We start from the raw sequence: 22,787 nt of genomic DNA, 5'->3' as shown, positions 1-22,787 counted from the left end.
CCTGCCTATGTAAACTGCCTTGAATAAAGTCTAAGGAGAAATCTGAGGACCAGGAAAGGCGATATAGAAATACCTGAAAAAAACAAAACAAAACAAAAAAACCCTAAAATCAACATAAAATGTTAACCATTTTTTTCTACCTACACAGTTTCTATCTGATCTTACCAGAACCACCAGCTCTTTGCACTCATATCAACTGCTGGAACAAGAAGCATGGAGTTCCATCTGTTTGGGAGTTTTATCATTCTGAGGGAATGACATCATGTGTCTCTGATTGGAGGTGTACCAACCGCCTGGCCACTCTGCCCTATCTCCCTGAAACCAGCTGAAACAGTTTTGCTGATCATACCTGCTTCAAATCAAAATTTGCATTACCTGCCCTCCTCCTGTGGAGCAGCTGCTATAATTTGCAACCCAGCTCTGAATGACACAGATTGTGCTTTTGATATAAAATTACTTGAGGGTGTGATAGCTAATTTTGGAGGTTTCTTGCCTCATTAACATGCTTCATTGGTAGAATTTAACCATGGAGTTTGTCAAAACTCATTTTTTTTCCAGCATGACACAGATTTAAGAATGGTCATAAGGTAAAAATTTGATCTTCCAATAAGGTGAAGCTCTTTCATTACACTTTTGGAGAAGACAAAAGTCTGACCAAAGAGGGTGGTGATTGCCTAGTTTAGTGATCTTCAACTTTTTTCATGCCATGACCCCAATAAATAAATAAGGTGTGAAACTGGGGATCCACCACCAAACCCACCCCCCAGCAAGAAGAGTGTGTAGGATTATATCAAGAACTCAGTTTTGATAAGGTACTGACACAAGTGGATTGGATCCAAATCCTCCCTTGCACAGACTTTGAAAGGTTGTTGGGACCTCCCCCCCCCCCCCGAATTGCAGTTGCGCCACATAGGTTGAAGAACACTGGGTTAGTTTATCAAGAATGTAGCCTGTGGACCTAAGGTTCTTACCATCATTTTATGCAATAGTCACATTACTGGCTTGTTCTGTTACAATTCTCTTTGCTTTCCAGGAGCTGGGGATGTCCTACTTGGAAAATGAAACATTCCTTAGTATAGATCAGGGGTCTCTAAACTTTGCAGCCAAAGGGCTGCATCAAATATCCAGTACAGTGTTGAGGGCCAGAAAAAAAAATTAAATAACAAAATTTCAATAAATAAAATAGAGATGGAACTTAAATGAATGAATGAATGAATGAATGAATGAATGAATGGGTTCAAATGCCAAGGATTTCTTCAAGCACCAACACAGCCCAAGAAATAAAGCACACACTTAAATGGACCCCCATTCCCCCACCCCACAAGCATGGCTCTGGTTGTGTTTGGTCAACTGGGCCAGAGGCTCTCAGGGGATGAGAGGCTGGTCACGGGCCAGATAGGTGCCTGACTGCGGGTCGCATCTGGCCCCTGAGCCAAGGTTTGGAGACCCCTGGGATAGATGAACATGGGATATAATATGCCCACCAACAACACTGTATGGGAAAGCACTAGTACATGTATATCATGACCAATCTGTTTTTTCTCTCTAAGATTTATACTGCTCCTTCAAACTCTTTTCTGCACAACACTCTCTATATTAAAATTGTGGCACTGTGTCCAACTAACAGCCCAATCCAATCTAAAGCCCACACAGTGATGCAGCAGCACCAGCATTGGCTAAAGCTGCATCCCATGGGAGATGTTTGGCTGCTGGAGGTCTCCTCCGGGTAAGGGGACATTTGTCCCCTTGCCCTGGAGTTCACCATAGCAGCCGCAATGGGTCAATCCAGACCTGTGCCAGTGATATCGCTGGCGACGGTCCGTGATGATCCACGCAGGCAAATCAGGCCCGTGCCTGTGCTGCTAATTCCACCCCCCTCCTAGGCCCAATCTGCTAACCCTGCCCCATCCACCATCCCCTGCCCCATTCAGCCCTCTCTCTGCTCTCACCTGCGCTGTAACTTACCTGCTCCGGCAGGCCTCTGCTGCTCTGCTAGCACTAGCAGGAAGACTCTGACCTACCCACTGGCATGCCTCGGCTTGTGCTGCCTGTCATATACTTGGTCTCACTTCCAGGGTTTTGGGTGCTCAGAGTTGTTGGTTCTGAACCCTAGAGCCCTCAAAGATCCCTGTTCGGTAGTACTGCCACCACCCTGTAAGAGCCAGTGCCTCAGTCCAGGGAACCCGAGACCCTCTAGGCTTAACTATATCCCTTGTAGGTACTGAGCACTTTCTTTACTTAAAGTCTCAGTCCTCAAGTTACTAGTCCACAATGAGGATTTTTGGTAGCTTGCTGAACGGCTAGGCAGGATTCTGAACCTTTGTCCCCAACAGACAATGAACCAACATGGTAAAAGGATTTTTACTTTATTAAGTACATATGGTTACAAAAAGTTACAAAAGGCAGCAAATGCTAGAGGCATAAAAACTTCTAGGAAACATATCAGCATAAAACAACAAAGCTAACTGGCTAACTCTGTTATTCTCTATATCTCACCTGGGTCAGCTTCTTTTGTAGATTCTCAGGTCAGTTACCTAAGAGGCCACATGGTCCTGGTGGGGCAGGATGTGTACCCACCACCTATCTCACCATGAGACAAAGACCAAAAGACCCTGTCCTCTGGAAGTGGGGCTGGAAGCTCCCCTCTCAGCTCTTCCCTCCCCCCTGGAGATCTACAGCTGCTTTCCATCCTTGATGGGCGTCTTTCTGGCTGCCTAGGTGCTACATAATCACCTTCCATTGAGTTGTAAATTCTTAGCAGCTAGGACTGCAAGCCACTTCTGTGTTACTGTTTTAGCCTGGTTCAGGCTTTACATGTTACTAGGCCTAAACTGTACATATTCATGACACTGCCGAAAAGCTCTTTATGACACTTTAGTGGCATTGTGAGCCAGTGGAATGAGAGTTCTGTTAGCAGAGCCCGTCAGAAGGATTGGGCAGTAAATGTCTTACAATGTACTGTAGAAAACACATTAAAAATTAACAAAGTTTTTTGAACAGACAATCAATAAAACAGATAAAATATCAGGATTAAAGAAATCTAGCATGTATGTGGGGGGGGGAATCACAATCTGGGACTCTATTAATCCCCTTCCTAGTGATGCCTCAAAGGTCTTTCTCCCAGTGGTATCACCATTTGTATAAAGGAAGAGTTCGATAGTGCTAACTGGCTCAGTTCAGGGGGGAAAATGAGGGTGCCATTAACAGGATCAGACAAATGACCATCAGTTGTCAGATAACAGGAGGAAAGATTCTAGCAAGTAAAAACCACAACAAATAGGAATGAAGGTGAGTTATTCATTTGCTCACAGGCTTCTGCTCCAGCTTCCTCCTTATACCTGAGAGCCAGGCTTGTGTAGTAGTTTTGGAATCTGACTTACAGCCCAAAACTATGCATGTCTACTCAGAAGTAAGTCCCATTATAGACAACAGGGCTTACCCTCCAGTAAGTCTAGATAGGATTGCAGCCTCAGACTTGGAAGATCCAAGTTCAAATCCCCTCTCAGTCATGAAGCTTCTTGGGTGACGTTGGGCCAGTTACCATCTCTCCGCCTCACCTTCCTCCCAGGGTTGGTGTGAGCTCAAAAGGAAGGACGGAGCCATATACACACCCCTGAGCTCCCTGGAAAAAGGGGGCTATAAAAATTTGAAAAAAAAAGAGCTAGCAAGTTGTTTTCCACCAACTTATAACTTTTCTTTGTATCTCCATAATAGACCTGAAGACAATAATTTTCCTTACTTTGGGGTGTGTGTGTGTGCGTGTGTGTGTGAGAGAGAAAGAAAGAGAGAGAGTCCCCCCGCATGTGTCCCCACATGTGTGTGTGTGTGTGTGTGTGTCCCCGTGCCCACATGCACGAGTGAGAGAGAAGAAATCTATCTTCATCATTGACTCATTGCAACAAAATTTATTTCTATAGGTCACCAGCCCTGAACACATTGAAACAAGGAATGAGTCAGTTAGGGAATTCATACTGATTGGTCTCACTAGTTCTCCCAGACTACAATCATTTCTCTCTGGAGTATTTCCTTTGGTCTATGCTATAGCCCTAGCTGGAAACTTGCTTCTCATCCTTGCGATATGCACTTGCAGGAAACTCCACACTCCCATGTACTTCCTGCTCATCAATTTGTCCTTAGTGAATGTGGTGACCATCACAGTTACAGTTCCCAAAATGCTCCAGACTCTTTTCACCCACCAAAAGACCATTTCGTTTTATGGCTGCATCGCACAGATGTTTCTCATCTTGTGGTCGCTGGTGACGGAACTTCTGATTCTCACCTTTATGGCTTTTGACCGCTATGCTGCAATCTGTCACCCTCTGCGGTACAAAATGATCATGAGGAAAGGGGTGTGTGTTGGGATAGCAATGGGAGTGTGGATTACTGGTCTGGTGAATTCTGTGCTTCAAACCGGTGTTATGCTTCAGGTGTCTTTCTGCAACTCCAATATCATCAACCATTTCTTCTGTGATTTCCCCCCACTTTTAAAGCTTTCCTGCTCAGGCACCAGCCTGAATGAGGCTATGGTTTTTATGGCAGATGTGCTCTTTGCATTCTGTAGCTGTGGATTTACTGTAATGTCGTATTGTTTTATCCTGAGAAGTATTTTCAGAATCCGTTCTACTGAAGGGAAGAAGAAAGCTTTTTCCACCTGTTCATCCCATCTCATTGTTGTCAGTTTTTACTTTTCCACAATTATCTACACATATACCAGGCCCACCTCGGCATACTCCTTGGGCAAAGACAAGTGGGTGAGTCTCCTTTATGTGGTGGTGACCCCATTGGTTAATCCAATGATATATTCTCTCAGAAACAAAGATGTAAAAGATACACTCAAGACAATATTTGGGGGAGGCTGGCTGCTCTGAAGACCACAGGTTTAAGCTCTAAAAGCTTCTAGGTCACTGTTTTCAAATACAAACCGACAAACCCAACCAAAATAAAAATGGCTTCAGCAAACCCATGGGAGTCTGTCACTATGCAGTGAGAATCACTATACATAATACATGCTGTGCTTTGAAATTAATTTATGGATTATCAAATGCAAGCATACTGTTCTTGTGTTTTATTAAGTGCTCCTAGCATTTTTATGTGGAGTATGTATATATGGTGTTGAACCTTCAACACGGGGAGACTTTCCACTTCAGCACTGGGAACAGAAAGTCATGTAGTTGTATGGACTTGGCTCTATAAACAATCATTTCGCCCTTACTTCAAAGAGCCCATCATTGAATGCACAAGTAATCTAAGGGCCCAGTCCTATGGTCTGCTGCTGCCACATGGCACAGTGGCACCAAAAAGAATGCAGCTGTATCCTGTAGGGCCACAGCAGCAGCTGGAGGTCTTTTGGGGGTAAGATAACATTGGTTTCCTTACCCCATGTGGAGCCCTGGAGGCCCTGATGGGTCTACTCGGAGCTGCATCAGCTATTTAGCAGGCACAGAACCGGAGACCCATGTCATGCTCCAAGGCTCGGGAGGGGGGTAGGATTCGGTGGCACCTCTGCCACTGCCCCCATCTCCCCCTCCTGGGCCTAAACCACCCTCTGGCCCACCCTCTCCCACCCAGTTTCACCCATCCACACCTGCCCCTCCCCCAACTCTGAACGCCTTCTGCTCAGTGGAATTTTTACCACCTACTTCTGCTACACCCACCTGGATCACTATGTAAACTGTTATACAGCCCAATCTGAACTAAATCTTTGTGCAGCAATGCAGTGGCACTAGTGCAGCTTCAGCTGTATCCCACAGGGGATTTTTGCCTGCTGGAGGTCTCCTTGTTGTTATTCCCTTGCCCTGGGGTAACCCGATCATGGGTCAACTCAGGTCTGAGCCAGCTCTATAGCAGACACAAGTCCACGTTGATGTGGGAAAGGTGATCAGACCCATGAAGTGGGTCAAGATTTGATGTGTGCTGACACCACTGGAACTGCCCCATTCTGGGCCTGATCCACCCTCCTTCCCGCCCTGTAACTACCATGTTTTGCCCCATCTCCTCATTCCTCCCTCCCTCCCCCTCCCCCAGCCCCATTCCTTCCCCTGTGCAGCCTCGCCTGTATGTTTGCTAGCTAATTGTTAACCCCTGCTAATTGGGTAAGAGGCACTTTTTCAAGTGGGTGCTCCTTTTTTTAGCAGGGGGAGAGTAACTGGCCCACCTCACCCCAGCACTGTCTGTTCTAGTGGCTGTCTGCTGGTATTCATTTGTATCTTTTTAGATTGTGAGCCCTTTTGGGACAGGGAGCTATTTAGTTATTTGATTTTTCTCTGTAAACCGCTTTGTGAACTTTTAGTTGAAAAGCGGTATATAAATACTGTTAATAATAATAATAATAATAATAATAATAATAATAATAATAATAATAATAATAATACAGGAGGCTGCTCCAGTGTGCACAAAGCAGCACTCCAGCTGCTCTGTGATTGGTGTAAAGCAGCCTCCACCAGCGCAACACATGTTACTCCAGCACCCAGTCAGCATAGTATTGGACCATTAGGCCCAAATCCTAACCAACTTTCCCACCCTGACACAGCTGTGCCAACGGGGCATATGCTGTATCCTGCAGTTGGGTGGCAGTCACAGAGGCGTCCTCAAAGTAAGGAAATGTACGTTTTCTTACCTCAGAGTTGCACTGCCCTTAACTCAGTGCTGGAAAGTTGGTTAGGATTGCACCCTTAGAGCACAATCCTATTTTTGTCTACTCAGAAGTAAGTCCCCATTGTCTTCAATGGGACTTACTCTCTGGAAAGTGTGCTTAGGATTGCAGCCTTAGAGGTATATCAATTGATTCAGGGCATACCTTCCTGACACAATGACTGCTCATGCCTTAGTCCGAGAAAAGTAGAAGGACATTCTGTTGCTGACATCGCCTAAAACCAAGGGTTCATGTGGAACAACCAGTACCAAAGATACAGCCAATGACCCCCTCCCCACCACACACACACACACACACACACACACACACATTCAATTAGCATCATCTGTTGTGTACAAGCTCTTATAATTTCTAAATAGTGTTGAAATGAATCTATATCGGAGCAGTGGATGCCATTTCCTGCAGTTTTAATTTATTTTTGCTTACTCATTTGCATCTTGTCTTTCACCACCACAAAACGGGCACAGAAGTCAAACTATTGCAGCAAAACTCCCTGTTGGTTTTTTCCCCTCTTGAAGACTCATGTTCACCCAGTTTGCAACTTCCAGTAACTTCAGGTTGTACAGGGAAGAACCTGTGGGACCTAGGTCCAAGTGAATACACACCTTGTTCAGCCCCACTACCCCCTTATTTCCTAGAGAAAAAAAGAAATGCTACTGCAAATATTGTTTTAAAATGTCTGTAAGAAGTTTACACATCAATTTTTCTGCCCAAAGAGTCTCTTGAGTGCTCCCAAAATGTCCTTGTTTCTGAGTGCAGTTGTGTGCCTGCCATAGGCTGACCTGCCATAGGCAAATGCCCCAAGCGCCAGCCTCTAGGGCCCCACGGAAGCCTCACTGAGGCTCCCAACAGGGGCAGAAACTCTGCTTCCGGTTTGCTGGAAGCACAGTTTATAGCACCGAGGAACCTCACAGAGGTTCCCCGGCATGGGAGGACATCGTGCGAGGTTCCATGACCCTCTGGTAAGTAGGGGGGACAGATTTCTGCCTGAGGGGGGCAGCAATAGCCTGCGGGGGGAGCGCCATCTCGGAGCTTTGCCCCGGGTGCAGGGCTGTGGAGATCCGCAACTGAGTGTATAAATTAAAGAGTTAAAAACAGGTGTCAGAACTCCAGAAATAGTGAAAAGAATCAAGTCACTTAAGTGGGCTTCTTTGGTCTGAGGAATAGTGTAAACCACTGGTACATCAATGGAAACCCAAATGGGAAAACCCAGTGTGGCTTGACTTCAGTTGAGTCCAGAGTCACCGCTCCGTGCTACGCGATTCAAAAAAGAGTCATAAATGGGGCACTTTCCAAGTCACCAGGTCACCCTTTAGTGATGGCCAATGAAGTATGGCTCAGTGGTCATGCCATACTATTGCTTTCTATCGCTGTTGGGTGTGGAGGCAATAGATATTTCAGAAAAGACAGCAAAACACATCAAGAACATAAGAAGGGCCTTGCTGGATCAGGCCAAGGGCCCATCTAGTCCAGCTTCCTGTATCTCACAGTGGCCCACTATATGTCTCTGGGAGCATTCAAAATATCTACATCCTGTTGCCACTCCCTTCCATCTTGCATTCAGAGGTAGGGTACCTCTAAAACCTGGAAGCTGCATATAGGCTTATAAACTGTGATGAACTTTTTCTCCAGAAATCTGTCCAATTCTCTTTCAAAAGCATCTAGGCCAGATGCCAATACAACATGCTGCAGCAAGATGAATCATGCGCTAAGTAGGGAAGTATTTTCTGTTCTCTGTTCTAATTTGTATCAATCTTAGTGGGTGTGCCCTGCTTCTGGTATTGTGAGAGAGGGAAAGTAACTTCATTCTATCCATTCAATGCATGCACATATTTTATTATATAGGTTAAATGCTCCAGCAGATATCTCAGAGCCCAATCCTGTGCTCGGTAGCATGGCTTCATGCCACCAGGCACTGTAGCAAATGTACAATAAGGCACGTTTGTGAGCCTCTCCACCAGGCTCCCACCTGGGCTAGCCCAGTGCCAGCCAGTGCTGGGTAGCACAAGGTGGTCACCCAGCTTCCAGGGCTCGGCGGTCTCGCAGACCGCCGAGCCACGGCATGGTAGGCGGGGGCCGGGGCAGGGTTCTGGGGAGGGGGGAGGCTGGTGTGGGGTGGAGTGAGGGTGGGGGGAGGTGTGACACATGGGGGGCAGGCTGGAGGCGTGCCAGGGGAGGGAGGGAGGAGGATCCGTGGAGCTCTGCTCCTCAGGATCCAATGCGCTCATGGAGGGCTCCGCGCCCTACACAAGCGCCTTTATCTTACCATCAACCTTTTGGTTGGCAGTAAAGTGAGTAGCCCCATTACCTTACTTGGAGAAGGTGGCCCGGGAGGTGCAGGATCTGGCAGCAGCCCTTCTCAGTGCCGTGGAGCCTGTGCGCCCTGGGCAGCCCAGGATTGGGCTGTCAGTTTGCTCTTATTTTTCTAGCATCTATGTTCAATTACAGAATTGTAAGAAGTATGATAACAATAGAATTGTATTTTTATGGAATGAGGATGTGCTATCAGAAACAAGGATAAGGATCTCAAAAATCATTGCAATAAGATTAAAGGAGAAGTTGCTAAACTCTGAGTGTGAAAAATATTTAGAGATAAAAACATGGCAGTGGCTTCTAGAAAGATTTTAGTTAATATATATCATGGGTGGCCAAACCGCAGCTTATGGGCCACATGAGAGAGCAGGTCAGAGCAGGAGAGGGGTGGATCATGGTGGCATTGTGTGGCTGTGATCCTCTCCAGTAGGATCCTGAGATATACGCCAGCCAGTAGCGTCACTAAGTTTGTGTCACCTGGTACCGGAGGCCAGCACGTCATCCCCACATGCCCCTAGTGATGCCACTGATGCCAGCAGAAGAGCTGGAATAGATCTGAGAAATCCCATTGGGGGCCCATTTGTGACCTACACCAAGGGCAGTAATTTCTATACTGCTCGCAACCAGCCACATCCCTGGATGAAGCAATGGATGGAGCAGCCAGGGTGGTGGCAGTCCTACAACTTTTGTGCTGAAACTCAACAGGATTGAGCCGTATGTAGAGATTTTTTTTTGGGGGGGGGGGAACAAAGTAAAAACACACAACACCACTTTCTGCACTTGTCCTTTTTGTAAAACAAAACAAGCCTCCCACATTCTGCGTAAACAAACAAACAAACAAAACCATTTGTTTAATACCCCTACATATTGGTCACTCTGAATACGGGAGGGGGTGCATGAGTAATGACTCTGGCTGCATCTTCTGACACTTAGGCCACAATCCTAACTGACTTTCCAGCACTGACATAAGGGCAATGCAACTCTGAGGTAAGGGAACAAACTTTGCCTTACCTTGAGGAGGCCACCATGATTGCCCCCCCCCCCCCACTGCAGGATGCAGCACATGCCCCACTGGCACAGTTATGGCAGTGCTGGAAAGTTGGTTAAGATTGTGCCCTACATCACCTACCTAGTACATTTTTAAAGCAGTTAAAATTTATAGAAATGCACCCTTGCAATAAAAACACCTAACACCACTTTCTGAACTTTTCATTTTTGTAAAAATAAACAAATAAATAGAATTTAAAAATATGCAAAATAAATAAAAAATAAACAAGAAGATCACACCTCTAGCCATGTCATTAATACCCTTCAGTGTATGCAATTTCATCCTTTTCCACCACTACATACGAGTGGTGGAATTTAGCATTGTTAATTCGTATTTAGCATTGTTAATTCCACAATCATAACCACCTTTAAGGGCACAATCCTAACCAGGTCTACTTGGAAGTAAGTCCTATTTTGTTCAATGGAGCTTACTCTCAGGAAAGTGTGGTTAGGATTGCAGCCTAAGGTTCACGTAAGAAGATGAGGTACTTTATTCACCCTGCTGTGTCGCCTAAAGCACATCATGCCTTTGCAGCAATTGTACAGGAAAGGTTCTGTATATTTACACTTTGTCTTTTGATAATAGTCTTTTGAGTTGCAGTCATAAGAAGTTCTGCTTCTGGGGCTGCAATCCCAGACACACTTTCCTGGGAGTCAGATCCACTGAACCCAATGGGAGTTCCTTCTGAGTAGACATGCCTAAGTTTGCACTGTTGGATTCGAGATGCTATATGTTCTACTATCAGGGCAGAGAGATATTTTTGGATTCCTTCTTGAACCATTGCCTTCTCCTTTGGATCCCCATAATAGGTTTCCCAAACTAGCTATGGCAAGTATACAGTAAGAACCAAAATTTTATTTGTTTGTTAGATGAACTGCAACTATTTCATTTATATGGTCTACATAGTCTAATTATCAAACAATTTGCATTATATACAAATTAGGTCATCTAAAGTAACTGACCCTCCTCACCCCAGCAGTGTATTTTCTAGTGGCTGCCTGCTGGTGTTCTTTTGCATCTTTTTAGTTTGTGAGCCCTTTTGGGACAGGGAGCCATTAGTTATTTGATTTTTCTCTGTAAACCACTTTGTGAACTTTTTGTTGAAAAGCAGTATATAAATACTGTTGTTAATAATAATAATAATAATAATAATAATAATAATAATAATAATAATAATAATAATATCTGGAGATCCTGAATACAGCAACTCAATAAGTAGCTTGCCCAATGGTGTTTACAGAGCAAAAACGTGGGGTGAGATTATGTACAAAAGAAAGATGAGATTGATTTACTCATAGGAAGGAGTTTATCAAAGTTGTTATTTGAGAACAGACATGATGAGAGGAAAGATTCAGGCTCCGTTCCCATGCATTTTAAATGAAAAACCACTACAGGTGCAGCCTCCTGCCCTGCACTACAGGTGCAGGGCAGGAGGTCTGGTCTAGAGGGTAGAGCCTCCATTTGCCTGAAGATTAACATCCACAAGGTCGCCAGTTCGAGGCCACCGGCACCGTGCGACCTTGGAGCAGCTGACAAGCTGAAGCCGAGCTGTTCCATCTGCTCGGAGCGTGGGAGGATGGAGGCCAGAATGTTAAACCAGATCAGAGTGTAACAGCTTGAATGTGGTGGTTCTTGAAAGAGAGAACCTTCTTTCAATTTGTAAAAATCCCTGCGTGGATTTAATAAGCCTGCCTGTGTAAACCGCCTTGAATAAAGTCTTGAATAAAGACCAAGAAAGGCAGTATATAAATACTGTATATTATTATTATTATTATTATTATTATTATTATTATTATTATTATTATTATTATTATCCACGGATTTTTTTATCTGCGGATTTGTCTCAATGCTACAGGGTGGGGGAACTGAAAGTCACACACACCTTTGCCCTGCGCTGGCGTCTCACTCCATTTCCAGGCAGCCCAAAACACTGCAAAAAGGCTCCGCCTTGACCAGGCAGGGAATAGCCCTGGAGCCCTGGAAGAGGTTCCCCTTGCAAAGGAACAGTAACATTCCTAGAGCCCCTGAGCCAGCCAAGGCTGAAGAGGGGAAGGGGGGGCAAGAACCTCTGTTGCCAGAACACGTGCAGTGAGGTGGAGCTCTCTCTCTCTCTCTCTCTCTCTCTCACTCACTCACTCATACACAGGGGCAGGTGCCATAGCAACAGAGGGGACTGCTTTAAAGAACCCATGGAGTGTTTGCTGAATTCCTCCCCCCATGGTGCAGGCTATCACAAAGCCTTCCCACCAAGCAAAGCATGTGATTTACAGCCCAATCCTCTCCACACTTTCCTGGGAGTAAGCCCCATTGACTGGAATGGGGCTTACTTCCAAGTAGAAACACATAGGGCTGGATTCTTAAAAGATCAGTATCCCACCTGTGAAAGAAGCCGGGCAGCTGGCAATGGGGAGGGCTCAGGAGGGGGAGGCAGGAGGGGGAGGAGAGGAGATTGTTTTAAAAAACCCAGGGAGTATTTGCCGAATTCCCCCCCCCCCCCATGATGCACGCTCTTGGGAAGCCTTGGAGAGACAGGTGACGGTGAGCAGTGAGCTGGACTACAAGTCCCAGATTGCTCCGGGGCAGAGGAGTTTCCATGATGGTGGTTGGGAGAGTTGCAGAGCAGCAGCAGCAAGGAGGAGGAGGAGGAGGAGAAGAACCTGCAGCGCTGTTGGGAGGCTGCCTGGGACACAGAGGCTTCCCAAGCAAGCTCACTATTACAACTGTGAAAGAAGCGGGACAGCTGGCAACAGGAGGGCTGAGTGCAGAGGGGAGGGAATTGAGAACAGCTGCCTTAGTTTCCTTCCAACCAGAAGTGTCAGGCTGCAGCCTATTTGCTCTATGGACTCTAACTCTATGGACTCAGCACAACATGGTTTTTGTTAATTGAGCTGAGTCACGGAATGGAACTAATGCGGATAAATAGGCTCCACCTGTATTTATATACAGTTAGAGAAGCATGTATTCCATACTCCCTGTACAACACAAATCTAAATGCACATAAACCAACATTTATGATTTTGCTGTTTACCAGACATGTTTTTCAGTTAACAATTTTCATAATAGCACTCAAGAAGTTCCTATAAATCAGTCCGGCAATCTCAGAAGCATCCTACCTCTTCCAGCAAGTGCCCTGAGTGCCTCTTTCACATCTTTGTTTCTTAGTGAATAGATCACAGGATTGATAACGGGAGTTACCACTGAATAAAGGAGAGAAACAAGCTTGTCTTTTTCTAGAGAGGAGCCTGAGGTGGGCCTGATATACGTGTAAATGATGGAGGAGAAGTAAAAACTGATCACAATGAGATGAGAAGAACATGTTGAAAAGGCTTTTTTCTTTCCTTCAGTGGAACGAATTCTGAATATAGTTCTCATGATGAAAAAATAGGAGGTTAATGTCAACCCACAGGTACAGAATCCAAAGACCACATCTGCCACTAAAGCCATAGTCTCATTTAGGCTGGTGTCTGAGCAAGAGAGGCTTAGAAGTGGGGGTAGATTACAGAAGAAATGATTGACAATATTGGAATTGCAGAAGGACAGCTGAAGCATAATTCCAGTATTTACTGAAGAATTGATCATTCCAGTAATCCACACTCCCGATGCTATCCAAACACACACTTCCTTCTTCATGATGACCATATACTGCAAGGGGTGGCAGATGGCTACGTAGCGGTCAAAAGCCATAAATGAAAGAAGCAGCAGTTCTGTCCCCAAAGACCATATGAAAAGATAAACTTGTGTGATGCATCCATAGAATGAGATGGTCTTTTTGTGGGTCCAAAGTGTCTGGAGCAGTTTGGGAGTTGTAACGGAGATGGACAACACATTCACTAAAGATAAATTGATGAGCAGGAAGTACATGGGAGTGTGGAGTTTCTCACAAGTCCATATGGCAAGGATGAGGAGGAAATTTCCTGCTAGGGCTGTAACATAGATAAATGTGAATAGCCAAAAAAGAGGAGTCTGTAATTCTGGAGAGCTTGTTAAACCAACCAGTATAAACTCCATCATGGCTGACTGGTTCTTCATTTCAGTGTGTTTGCTGCTGGTGACCTAAAGAAATAAAAGTTGCTTTTTCAACTTAGACATTTCACTCACTCCTTTTTTCTGTTATAAAATTCACAAAATTTGCACTTGTTGACCTCAACAGTCAAGAAAAGGCTTATAGGAAGCCAGCTGGAAATTACAAGCAATTCATACATTGAATCTCATGACCATCCAATTATCTTTTATCATAAACCAATTCATCATACGTCCACCGTTAACACACCAAGAGATGGTACTTGAAACTTCAAACTTTCCTCATTGTTTATCAAGAGCAGGGGTCTCCAAACCCGAGCCCAGGAGCCAGATGCGGCCCATGGCTGCCTCTATCCGGGCCACGACCAGCCTCTGATCCCCGGAGAGCCTCTGGCCCAGTTGACCAAACACAATCAGAGTTGTGCTTGTGGGGTGGGGGAATGGGGGTCCATTTAAGTGTGTGCACTTCATTTCTTGGGCTGTGTTGGTGCTTGGAGAAATCCTGGATATTTGAGCCCATTCATTCATTCATTCATTCATTCATTCAAGTTCCATCTCTAATGTATTTATTTAAATTGTTTATTTAATTTTTTTTCCCCAACCCTTGACACCATGCCAGATATTTGATGCGGCCCTTCGGCCGAAAAGTTTCAAGACCCCTGATCAAGAGGAGCAAAGTGGTTTCACCATGTGCTCAAATCTAGCAGTTGTTAAATAGCAACATTTCTTTAGACTGTCTTATTAAAAGCATTTCTTAGTTAATCAATAAGTATAACCAGCTCCAAATATATTGTGTCCATTGTCTTTCAAAGCAGACAGTTTACAGGCAGCCATCTCAGTTTAGCTTAGAAGATAAATGTGGACATTGTAATCCAAACCGACTGAATTTTCTGGGGATATCAGCTAATCTGGATGAGGTTCTTATCCTGTGCTAACAAGATTTTATATTATTCAACAAGTTGAGGGCATTCGGTTTTCAGATCCAGGAAAGCAGCTACAATTACATTGTAACTTATACAGCACCTAGCACAACATTTGGCATTTCTTAGGGGAAAAACAACCTGGGTTTGCCCACACATACAACACACTTTGTGTCCTTATTATATTTGTGCATTTACCAAGTAATCAGGAAAAGTGGCATCACAGGACTAAAAAAGAAATCTCATCTACGTTTTCCTACTGAGATCACCCTCTTTTATAGAGCTACAGAGATGCAAGACTCACTTCAGAAGCAATGTTCAAAATCACAGCAGCTTTTGTATTTGTTTGTTGGAAATGCTATAGGAGAAGCAAAGTCTATTAGGGTTGAATTTAATTCAAAACGGAAAAAAAAAAAAAATCTAAAATCTAATATCTATGATAGTGGAGATCTAACCAGTGTTCCATTAGTGAGACCTGGCCTTCCACCCTGAATGGGATCTTGTTTGTTTCCGTCCCACTGAGGTCCTGTTGCATTTCAGTAAAAATACGGTTGCCAGTTTCACACAATCAAAAAGGAAAATTAGCATTCAAAATCTTAAGGGATGAAACCATTTCACACTTTTATGGTACAGCAAGTCCTCATGTTCAAAATTTTTTCATTGTAGATGAGAAAAAAATTCATTCCTGGCCAGGGCCACTGTCTATATGAAGTTTGCATATTCTCCCCATGTCTGCGTGGATATTGCATTCTAGAAAGCTCGCATTTATTTCAATGTTTAACATTAGAAGTGTTTTGGGTCTTTATTTAGAAGTTTTAGGAATGTTTTTTGTGACCAGATAAGCTGCATGAACATAACTCTTTTTTACATATATCAATTAGCCTACAGTGAAATTGGTTCCATTAAAAATCATTTTGCTTAAAGTTGCAGCTTCTAAAGAATTTATGGACAATTTTAAGTGAGGATTTGCTGTACTTTCTTTCCCCAAACTTTCATTCTAAAAATAAATCATGCACACATTCAGAACTACAATACAAATAAAGAATTTCCATGAAGGATTAAATCAGTATTATTTTTTAAATTTTTACATGAATGGAACTTAAATAGATATTTGCCACAAAAGATAACTTGAAAACTTACATTCAATCCTGTTTATTGCTGTTTGTTCTTGCTGGATTTGTTTGCTCCTTCTTTTGGTTTACATTCCTCTTTAGTTTCTAATAGCAAGAAAATACTGGAGCCCAATTACGTTCCATCAGTCTGATGAATGATCCTCTAGTAGACATACAAACTTTTGAAGTAAGTCAGTGACCAACCAACTTCAGAGTCTTGATTGTGCTACTGGGAAAAAAGACTGGCAAGGCATCAGTAAAAAAGTGATGGTTATTCACTGTTTGGCTGAAGCAGGATTTTCCCATTTATCACACAAGTGTTGCAGATTCCCAACTTAAACATTCAGTTTTCAGAAATCTAGTCTGCAGTACAGCCATATGTTTTGGACAAAATCTGGAAGTTAGTGGTAGACGGGGGGGGGGGGCCTGGTGTACTGTGGTCCATGGGGTCACAAAGAGTCAGACACCACTTAACAACAACAGCCATATGTAAGCATTTTCAACTGCCTTTGATCTCAGTTGAAGAGATATAGTCATATGCGTGACTCTCCCACTAACCTCAAAGGAAAAGCGTTCACTGTGCCTGGAACATGATGATCTTCTAGTATTTCAAACTAAAGCTGAAGTCTCATTAAAAGTTTTGAAGGAAAGTTAGCTAGCAACAAATACTACAGTAGAGCATCGCCCACAACAGTACATATGAATGAATGAATGAAAGTAATTGTAGCTTTGTAGAATAATAACTTACAGCCAAATCTAAACACACAATTTACGAGAGTGGGACAGAGTTTTACTGTTGTAGGGACCATATTTGGAGCCACCAGTGTACAGCAGCAATAGTGCCAAGTTGCCCCTTTCCTCTTAATGCCATTTTACAATTCCTAAATGTCCTGTCCCCTCAATGTTTTGATGAGAATGGGATATCCAGAATCTGTAAAATGGCAATAGTGGAAGAAGATACTGTTTCCTGCTGCTGCTACATCTCCCCACTAACTCCCAGGAAGTCAACCAGGGGCCTAGGACCCAATGGAGAGGTCCAGCAGTGGGTCATCTTCTTTCTTTCAAGATACTGTTTAGCAGTTCTTCAATGCTTAAGGAATGGCTGTTTAGCAATTCTTCAATACAATTCTCCTTCCAAATAGCATTGTGGGGACAAGATATTTGGTAATCATTTGGTATTTGAAATGCTAGTTCTAACCTTTAAGGCCCTCCATGACCTGGGTCCAGACTACCGGACAGAGAGCCTCCTTCCACACATTCCAGCTCACCTTCTCAGGTCAGTTGAATAGGCTCTTCTATAAGTGCCACCTTTGTCCCAAGTGAGAGGGGTGGCAGCTCAGGGACAAGCCTTCTCTGTGATGGTGCCACAGCTGTGGAATGCCCTCCCGGGGGAATTGAGAACTGCTCCCTCACTCATGAGTTTTCAGTGAGGTTTCAAAACATACCTGTTTCAGCTGGCATTTGGCTGCTGAGAGGACATTTCCCCTCTTCGCCTCTGTCATACTGTTGTGACTCGACAACCTCCCTGAACTTATCTGTTTCCCACTGGCTCAATGAGTTCTTTTTTTCTTTTTCCTTTAAACTTTGCTCTGTTTTGATATTTGTTTTTCACCATGTAATGTTAAAATTAATGTTTTAGGTCCCAATCCTATCCAGTTTTCCAGTGCTGTTGCAGCTGTGCCCATGGGGCATGCACTGCATTCAGTGGTGGGCAGACAGTTTTGGAGGCCTCCTCAAGGTATGGGAACATTTGTTCCCTTACCTTAAGACTGCATTGCAGCCGCACCAGTGCTGGAAAGTTGGATGAGACTGGGCCCTTACTGCCTTGTTTGATGTTTTTACTTGCTGTGATACTCTATACTTGATTATAAAGCTTTGTAAGCCAGCTTGGGCATTTGGTTTGGCATGGGAAAAGTGAGGTATAAATTTCTTAAAATAAAAATAAAATAAAAATAATCATCAAGTGACACTGGGGGAAGAAGGTGGTCTGTTGTTGACACAGTGGTCCCTCACAATCACCCATTCAGCATCCCCATTGGCCTTGGTTTACTCTGTAGAGCAGGGGTGTCCAAAGTTTTTGGCAGGAGGGCCACATCATCTCTCTGACACTGTGTTGGGGGCCAGGAGAAAAAAAGAATTAATTTACATTTAAAATTTGAATAAATTTACATAAGTTTACATAAATGAATATATTAAAGATGAACTTATATGAATGAATGAAGGTCTTGCAACAGCTCAAGGTCTATAAAAGGTCTTGCACAAAGCAAGGCTGGCCTTTCCTTTGCTGCCACTGCTGCATCACAGATGTGAAAGAGCAAGCAGTGGAGGGAGCTCTCATCCCACAGCTCACACAAGAGGTCAAACAGTCACCCTCACACTGAGAGAATTTGCATTGGGCCAGTGCGGGCTTCAACAAATTTCTGGAGGGCCAGAGGCACATTGGCGACTGGGGGCTCCCTGAGGGCCGCATTGAGAAGCCTCAAGGGCCGCAAGTGGCCCCCGGGCTGGGGTTTGGGCACCCATGCTGTAGAGGTAGGGAGCAACAGCAGGCCCTAGTTGCCTTAGGGCTTGAAAAGGCATGCTGTTGGCTCTTGTGTCAGCATGGGCCTCATGCACCTAGACCACCAGGCCCCATTTGTAGTGTTACTTGCTGTGCAATAGCCAATGACTCAACTCAGTGGAATGACAGATAAGAAAGAGGAAGGCAGGGGTAAAAGTGCAACAACAAAGAACTTGCATGGTGGAGAGAACATGGCAATTATGAGAAAGGGAGGATCAAAATGCAAAGAAATGAAATGTTTGCTAATCACTCACGTGACAAAGCCATAAATGTAAGCAATTTTCCAGTAAAATGGAGGAAATCTATAAAATAAAAAGGGGATGTTTTCTGCTGAAATAAGAGGAAAAGGACAGGGAGAAATTAGAGGGCAATCAAGAGGGTTATCCAGGAAGTAACTGGGTCTGGAAAATCAGGTATTCTGTAACTGGAAGCTGAGATTTCCCTTTGTTCTCTGACAGGGAAGGCAGAAGGAGAAAGCGATGGTACCAAGTGGTCCTGATTAAAGTCCCCTTCTCCAAGGAGCCACCAGTGGCTGCCCAGAGCACGCAGGATGCGGCAGCAGCCATTTTCGGCTCTGCTGCAGCCCCGCGCCCTGGCCAGCTCAGGATTGGGCTATGGGTTGTACTAGTAAACCTTCTGGCTGCTGCCCACAACCCTCTTCTCACTTGCCACTACTGTCCCCGCACTCATCATTCCATTTCACCTCCTCCCACTTGCTCAGGTGCCTCCCAGTCCATGTTGTTTCATGCCCTGGAGCTCCTTCTGAAAGCATGATATGAACGGGGGGGGGGGAGGGGGGTTCATGGCTGAGGTTCATGAGGAACCAATTGACACTTTCTCCACTTTGTTTACAAATGGGATGGGAACATCAGGGGAGTCTTAAATGAGAGAGAACTCAGACACACACATATCCTGACAGGAGCTCAGGTTTTTTTTCTGTAGAGCCATGCCAGACATATGTATGGGAAAGACTTATGACTTGATTCAAATCAAGTGCCGGAAATGCTCCTGACAAGTATCCGCAGCCGCACATTGAGACTCGTGCACGAGACTCAGGACTTGACTTGACTGTAGCCATGGGGGATTTTCACATCCCTGCATTGGTCCCCCCACTCCGCTCTATGTTTCCACAATATGTTTTTTTCCCCTCCCTTACCTTGCCTTTCCCTTCTTCTAGATGTGATTACACAGACCAACACACATTTTGCTTCCTTAAACATTACACCAATTCCTGGGTATATTTAGGGTGCCGATTCCAAAAATGGCATCCGTTTTGCCCCATCATGTCTAGTTTTGGAGACACGGCATAGCCTCTTTAGTGAATGGTTCAAGAAGCTTCCTCATGAGGAAGCCTACACCATGGCTTCCTCATGCGGAAGCTGCTTGAACCATTCACAAATGAGGCTATACTATATCTCCAAAACTAGACGTGATAGAGCAAAACGGATGCCATTTTTTGGAATTGGCACCCCAAATTCATATCAAACCACCATAAAGTTTGGGAAAAACTTTTCTGACCCTCAGTTTTGTAGGCCTGTGTTATTCATTAAACAGCGGCATCCGAAAATATTGCCCAATATTGCAAAACTCTGGTTGAATTGTTGGTTCTTTGATTGTACTTCTCACTCCTGCTGCTGTATCCATCCATCAATACAAGCCAATACTGTTTATTCTGGGCTTTTCCTTTTATTGGTGATCTCCTTCAGCTACTTCAGTGTCAACTGTGTGGGTGCATCATGGCCAACGTTTGGGAGCCCATGGCACTGCAGTGAACATGTTCTGGGGCATGTGTGGTAACAGTCTCCTTCCTAGTGATGCCTTCAGGGTCTTTCTCCCAGAGGTGCCTTAGCTTTATCAAGAGAAATATTTCAAAACCGGTCACTGGCTTTGTTGAGAAAGTGAGTATGCCTACAAATACATGCTCAAACCAACTATTACGAGCCACTAGACTGATGGGAAACCAGTGGGCTCTGTTGTTTCCAGATTTCAGATCCCAAACAGAACATACTTCTAAGCAATAACAAGGATCATCCTTCCTCAAACAGCAGCAGAAAGATCAAACAGCAGCCACAAGAAATGGGCGTACGTACTTTTTTTCATCTTTTTTCCCCAACTTGATCACATTTTGCTCTTAGCTTTATCTCCATGGTGTAGCAACAAGATACTTGAGTTCCAGTAAATTTAAAGTTATAATCTAAATCCTTACAGTTTACTTTTAGAGGGAAAAAATAGGTAAAAGAACTGCATAAAAGTGGGGACTGTCTTTCCTATGATGTTTCAAAATGATATGTTTTTAATGGAACTCTGGCGAAGCTTACTAGCATGTTTTCCTTAAAATGTGATAGGAAATCCTATTGAGTTTAGCGACATATAAGATTTCTTATGTTAGGAGGCAACATCTGACCCATGGAACACTGGATTACTAACCAGAATTCAGATAGTGGATTTTATCGTACTTTTTTTTCTTGACTGAATTCAACCTTGGAGACTCTGCTTTTCTCCAACTCCAACGTATCACCAAACACGGAAGACATTACTAGAAGAAAGGGGTGTTGAGTAGAGAATTTATTAGAAGAAATTGGTTGTTCTTCAAAAATAGTGGTAAATATTGACAATGAATGATGGGGTCATGAACCTCAAAATGACACTCTCAAGCACAACATTGTAAATGCCAAGTTTGATGGAAATGAGGAAGAATTTGGCAATGATCAAAGGTACTTGGTCAGCCAGGAGATTCAGATCTAAATATCAGAATGATCTGTGTTTCTCTTTTGTAAAAAATGTCCAGTGAAATCAACAATTCCCAAACTATTGGTTTTAATCTGACAAAACCTATATATAACCTATATGACGTAACTGAAAAAAAAAATGTATCTGTCTAGGTCAGCAGCACTGGACCTGATGAATTGAACAACCGATCAGTTGTGGTGGAGTTTATATTGGTTGGGCTAACTAATTCCCCTGAAATTCAGTCGCTAGTTTTTTGGCTATTTGCATTCATCTATTTTATGGCCCTAACTGGAAACTTCCTCCTCATCCTTACCATATGCAATTGTAAAAAACTCCACACTCCCATGTACTTCCTGCTCATCAATCTGTCTTTAGTGAATGTCTTCTCTATCTCAGTTACAACTCCCAAATTGCTCCAGACTCTTTGGACTCACAGAAAGACCATACCATTTTATGGCTGCATCACACAGGTCTATCTCTTCATCTGGGCTTTAGGGACAGAACTTCTGCTTCTCTCAGTGATGGCTTTTGACCGCTATGCTGCTATCTGCCATCCATTGCAGTACACATCCATCATGAGGAAGGAAGTGTGTGTTGGGACAGCAACAGGAGTGTGGGTAGGTGGAATGATCAATTCTGCAGTTCATGCTGGACTTATGCTTCGGTTGTCTTTTTGCCACTCCAACATCATCAATCATTTCTACTGTGATCTTCCACCACTTATGAAGCTCTCTTGCTCAGATACGACCCTGAATGAGACTATGACAGCACTGGCGGATGGGATCATTGGGGCTGGTAGCTGTGGGTTGACTTTAACATCATATTTTTTCATTCTGAAAGCCATCTTCAGAATCCGCTCCACAGAAGGGAAAAAGAAAGCTTTCTCAACATGTTCCTCCCATCTCACTGTCGTCAGTTTTTACTTCTCTGCTGTCCTTTACATGTACATGAAGCCATCCTCAACAAGCTCCCTTGACAAAGACAAGCTCGTTTCTCTCCTTTATTCGGTGGTCACCCCAGTTCTCAACCCAGTTATCTATTCCCTGCGAAACAAAGATGTTAAAGATGCACTCAAGAAAGTTATTGGGAGAAATAGGCAGTTCCGGAGACCACCAAATGACTCTTTTGAAATGCCAAGAACAATTCAGTAGCTAAGATACCTGAAGGTAGGTATCAATTTAAAAAAAAAAAAAAGTTTGGTAAAGACAAACTGATGAATGTTATTGTGTAGTGAGAGAAGCTTCATATTATTATTATTATTATTATTTTTGTATTCAGGTATCAATTTCAGAGCATAAGACAAGAAGGGCACTTGTGCTAGTGGATGGATCATATTTTTTGTTCCTTTTTATTAACAGCACAATCCCTTGCCCAGGTGCATAGAAGGAAGCCCTGCTGTGGTCAATAGGGGCTTAATCTCAGGCAAGTGTGT

The 22,787-nt window shown here is 43.9% G+C and overlaps 3 protein-coding genes across 3 annotated transcripts; 2 read left to right on the top strand and 1 right to left on the bottom strand.

The window, feature by feature from the left end:
- The first annotated feature begins 3,282 nt into the window (after positions 1–3,282).
- Positions 3,283–4,868, top strand: LOC136652788 (olfactory receptor 13G1-like). The gene is made up of 2 exons (XM_066629710.1): positions 3,283–3,288; positions 3,918–4,868. The coding sequence occupies exons 1-2, from the start codon at positions 3,283–3,285 to the stop codon at positions 4,866–4,868; spliced, it is 957 nt and encodes a 318-aa protein (XP_066485807.1).
- Positions 4,869–13,097: 8,229 nt separating this feature from the next.
- Positions 13,098–14,042, bottom strand: LOC136652787 (olfactory receptor 13G1-like). The gene has a single exon (XM_066629709.1). The coding sequence runs from the start codon at positions 14,040–14,042 to the stop codon at positions 13,098–13,100; it is 945 nt and encodes a 314-aa protein (XP_066485806.1).
- Positions 14,043–20,439: 6,397 nt separating this feature from the next.
- LOC136652786 (olfactory receptor 13G1-like) lies at positions 20,440–22,506 on the top strand. The gene is made up of 2 exons (XM_066629707.1): positions 20,440–20,523; positions 21,508–22,506. The coding sequence occupies exons 1-2, from the start codon at positions 20,440–20,442 to the stop codon at positions 22,504–22,506; spliced, it is 1,083 nt and encodes a 360-aa protein (XP_066485804.1).
- Positions 22,507–22,787: the final 281 nt, after the last annotated feature.

This window comes from Tiliqua scincoides, chromosome 5 (genome assembly GCF_035046505.1).
Source record: "Tiliqua scincoides isolate rTilSci1 chromosome 5, rTilSci1.hap2, whole genome shotgun sequence".
In the NCBI taxonomy this organism is placed as follows: domain Eukaryota; kingdom Metazoa; phylum Chordata; class Lepidosauria; order Squamata; family Scincidae; genus Tiliqua; species Tiliqua scincoides.
Note: the sequence above shows the minus strand (reverse complement) of the source record. Positions and strands in the feature narration are given on the sequence as shown.